Genomic DNA, 3,953 nt, shown 5'->3' on the forward strand with positions numbered 1-3,953 from the left:
TGGGTGTTAGTTCTAAAATGTCTTGTAGGTCTTCATAGAACCGTTCAACTTCAGCTTCTTCAGCATTACTGGTTGGGGCATAGACTTGGATTACTGTGATATTGAATGGTTTGCCTTGGAAATGAACAGAATGTGGTCCACTGGAGAAGGGAATGGCAAACCACTTCAGGATTCTTGCCTTGAGAACCCCATGAACAGTATGAAAAGGCAAAATGATAGGATACTGAAAGAGAAACTCCCCAGGTCAGTAGGTACCCAATATGCTACTGGAGATCAGTGGAGAAATAACTCCAGAAAGAATGAAGGGATGGAGCCAAAGCAAAAACAATACCCAGCTGTGGATGTGACTGGTGATACAAGGTCCGATGCTGTAAAGAGCAATATTGCATAGGAACCTGGAATGTCAGGTCCATGAATCAAGGCAAATTGGAAGTGGTCAAACAAGAGATGGCAAGAGTGAATGTCGACATTCTAGGAATCAGCGAACTCAAATGGACTGGAATGGGTGAATTTAACTCAGATGACCATTATATCTACTAGTGTGAGGAGGAATCTCTCAGAAGAAATGGAGTGGCCATCATGGTCAACAAAAGAGTACAAAATGCAGTACTTGGATGCAATCTCAAAAATGACAGAATGATCTCTATTCCTTTCCAAGGAAACACCATAGCTTTGACTATACAGACGTTTGATGTCAAAGTGATGTTTATACTTCTTAACATGCTGTCTAGCTCTGTCATAGCTTTTCTTCCAAGGAGCAAGTGTCTTTTAATTTTGTAGCTGCAGTCAACGTCCACAGTGATTTTGGAGACCAAGAAAAGAAAATTTGTCAGTTTCCACTCTTTCCCCATCTATTTGCCATAGATGTCAGAAGCTTAGGTTTTTAAATGTTGAGTGTTATGCCAGCTTTTTCAGTCTCCTCTTTCACCCTCATCAAGAGACTCTTTAGTTCCTCTTTGCTTTCCTCCGTTGGATTGGTATCATGGTATTTTATTATTTATTCCTATCAAAGTTGTTAAGAACATCCAAAAGTATGTGAAGAGCTAAACAGAAAGAAATGTTGATAAAATTGAGATGAATATTCAGCAGACAGAGAATTAAAAATTGGTTTCTGATATGAAACAAAGTTAAAAGTGCCTCAAAATAAATATGAGGAAAATAATGTAAGATTTTCAATGATTTTGAGTTTTGAAAATTTTTTAAGTCTATCTATACTGTGGTATTATTATATATTTTTATATGAATTTCATATGAATATTCAATTTGGTACATTACTATTTATATAAGTAAGTATCCTCCATCAAAAGTCATTCTTCAAACTCATTCATAAAGTTAAATAAAACTCAACAGCTTTTACATTTAATGTACACCTTTCATTTTATGGCACTGTTAACCCTAGGGTGAATACAACAAGGAAACTTTGCACTTTCTTTTTCTATGTATAAAGATATGCATGGAGTACAAAGATGGATCCACAGCATAAATGTGTTGTCACAATTTCACGGTGGGGGTAATTAGTAAAAAAAAAAATTTCAGAAGACTCTGTCAATAGGGGAAGGGGGGTCAATAATGAAAACAACGTTTGCAAAATGCTGTCCTAAACCCATTTGGAGAGTGCAAAATGAAAAACAAAAACAAAAGTAGAAAGCAAGAGGGAACTTTCAGAAAATGGAAACCATGGGCTCCTATTTAACACACAGGCCTGAAGGAAGGTCTTCAGAGAACCTAGAAAGCAGGTTCACAGAGTCACCCACCTCCCCAGGCCACAAGCATCTGCAAGGTCCCCAATGGCCCCAGCCTGGTCCTTACTGCTGGCCCTGCTGCTGCTCAGCTGCAATGCCATCTGCTCTCTGGGCTGCCACCTGCCTCACACCCACAGCCTGGCCAACAGGAGGGTCCTGATGCTCCTGGGACAACTGAGGAGGGTCTCCCCTTCCTCCTGCCTGCAGGACAGAAATGACTTTGCATTCCCCCAGGAGGCGCTGGGTGGCAGCCAGTTGCAGAAGGCTCAAGCCATCTCTGTGCTCCACGAGGTGACCCAGCACACCTTCCAGCTTTTCAGCACAGAGGGCTCGGCCACCATGTGGGATGAGAGCCTCCTGGACAAGCTCCGCGATGCACTGGATCAGCAGCTCACTGACCTGCAATTCTGTCTGAGGCAGGAGGAGGAGCTGCAAGGAGCTCCCCTGCTCAAGGAGGACTCCAGCCTGGCTGTGAGGAAATACTTCCACAGACTCACTCTCTATCTGCAAGAGAAGAGACACAGCCCTTGTGCCTGGGAGGTTGTCAGAGCACAAGTCATGAGAGCCTTCTCTTCCTCAACAAACTTGCAGGAGAGTTTCAGGAGAAAGGACTGACACACACCTGGTTCAACACGGAAATGATTCTCATGGACCAACAGACCACACTTCCTCCTGCGCTGCCATGTGGAAGATTCATTTCTGCTGTCATCAGGCACTGAACTGAATCAATTTGTTAAATGATTTCAGGTATATTAAGCGACATCATGATCTACTCTACAGGCACTACTCTGTCCCGGATACTCAAGCTAATCCATCTACTTATTTATCTATTTGGATATTTATTTATCTAATTTAATATTTATTTATCTATATATAAAGAATTAAATTATTTTGTTCATATAATTATGTATGTATACTTAAGGGAAAAATATATTTTGTATTTAGTCAATTTATGAGTTTTCTTCATTCATTAAACCTTACTATAAAAATCTTCCTTTGTTTTTCTTTAAAAAAGAAACATGAAGACTGAATACGCAACTTGATTAAAGAATGCATTTTACAATTCCTTCACCCATGTTTGTGATTTCCACATTACAAGTGTTGGGGATTTTCTCCTCGGGACTTGGAAGCGACGAACCTGAAAGAAGGACGGACAGTCTCTTGCAAGGACTGACAAGTTTATTTCTGCAGTCAAGCCTTTTTATAGAAGTAGGAACAAAGAGCGTAGAGTATACAGCCAGCAGAGCGCGTACGGGGTTAACACCTAATCAGTAAAAATATTTCAAGGACAGCGCGCTCTAAGTGACCCATGAGCTTATCCCATAACCCGTTTTCTCAAGCAACATCCTTAATATTTATTATTAAATCTTGGCGCCAGGCATAACCAAAGGCAGGAGATGTTTTTCTGCCCGGGCACATCAAGCCGGGGTATTTCTGGCCCTTCGCCATTTTCCCAAGGACATCCTCCAACCGGCTATTTTGTCCTGGGCTTCCCAACAACAAGTAAAAATATACTTTCTCTAGCCAGGTGGTGTGTTGCTCTCAGGACCTAGACATGAACATCATTAATCCAATCATTTTTGTAACGTTGATTTTTTTTAATGGAAAGTAACCTAAAAACAATAATGAGTTAATTTATAATAAAATTTTAACTATTTTAAAAATAGTATAATTAATAGTAGAAATGACTATCAATTAGCTTGAATGCTACAATGAGAGGGAGAAAAGTGGGATTCCCCCAGTAGAAGGTGGATCAAGCTGTGAGAGGATGTGAAAATAAAAGTTAACTACTTTTCATTTCAGTGCAAATTTCGTTTCAGTGCAAATGTTCGATGGATATTGGAGATGGCAATTTACAAGCAATTTCATAAAGCATAAGGTGTAACAGAAGTACTGACCAAATAGGAGGAGAGTGTAGAATGAGAAAAGGAGTTAAAACTGAGTCCCATGACCTCAGTCTTAAAAGGGAGGGAATGCCACAAAGGAAGCAGAGATGGAATGGCCATGTGTTAACTGCACAAGAGAGAATGGTGAGAAGACAGAGATGCAAAGGCGGCAACCACTTAAGACTCAATGCATTCCTGAACATGTAGATGGAAAGTGCTTCCTACTTGGAAAAGAGATGGCATGGGCCACCTTAATGAGAGCTTGCTTGGTAGAATTAATCAACAGACACCATAGTGGACAAAGTGGAAGGATGGAGAAGAGAAG

At 40.5% G+C, this 3,953-nt stretch overlaps 1 protein-coding gene across 1 annotated transcript; it reads left to right on the forward strand.

Annotated features, from left to right (window-relative positions):
- The first annotated feature begins 1,642 nt into the window (after window positions 1-1,642).
- LOC113896988 (interferon alpha-C) lies at window positions 1,643-2,388 on the forward strand. Its single transcript, XM_027549140.1, has one exon. The coding sequence runs from the start codon at window positions 1,788-1,790 to the stop codon at window positions 2,355-2,357; it is 570 nt and encodes a 189-aa protein (XP_027404941.1). The 5' UTR covers window positions 1,643-1,787; the 3' UTR covers window positions 2,358-2,388.
- The last annotated feature ends 1,565 nt before the right edge of the window (window positions 2,389-3,953 follow it).

This window comes from Bos indicus x Bos taurus, chromosome 8 (genome assembly GCF_003369695.1).
Source record: "Bos indicus x Bos taurus breed Angus x Brahman F1 hybrid chromosome 8, Bos_hybrid_MaternalHap_v2.0, whole genome shotgun sequence".
Taxonomy (NCBI): domain Eukaryota; kingdom Metazoa; phylum Chordata; class Mammalia; order Artiodactyla; family Bovidae; genus Bos; species Bos indicus x Bos taurus.

What these genes read in the sequence shown, in the direction of transcription:
- LOC113896988 (XM_027549140.1), top strand. Translation starts at nt 1,788, where the DNA reads ATGGCCCCAGCCTGGTCCTTACTGCTGGCCCTGCTGCTGCTCAGCTGC.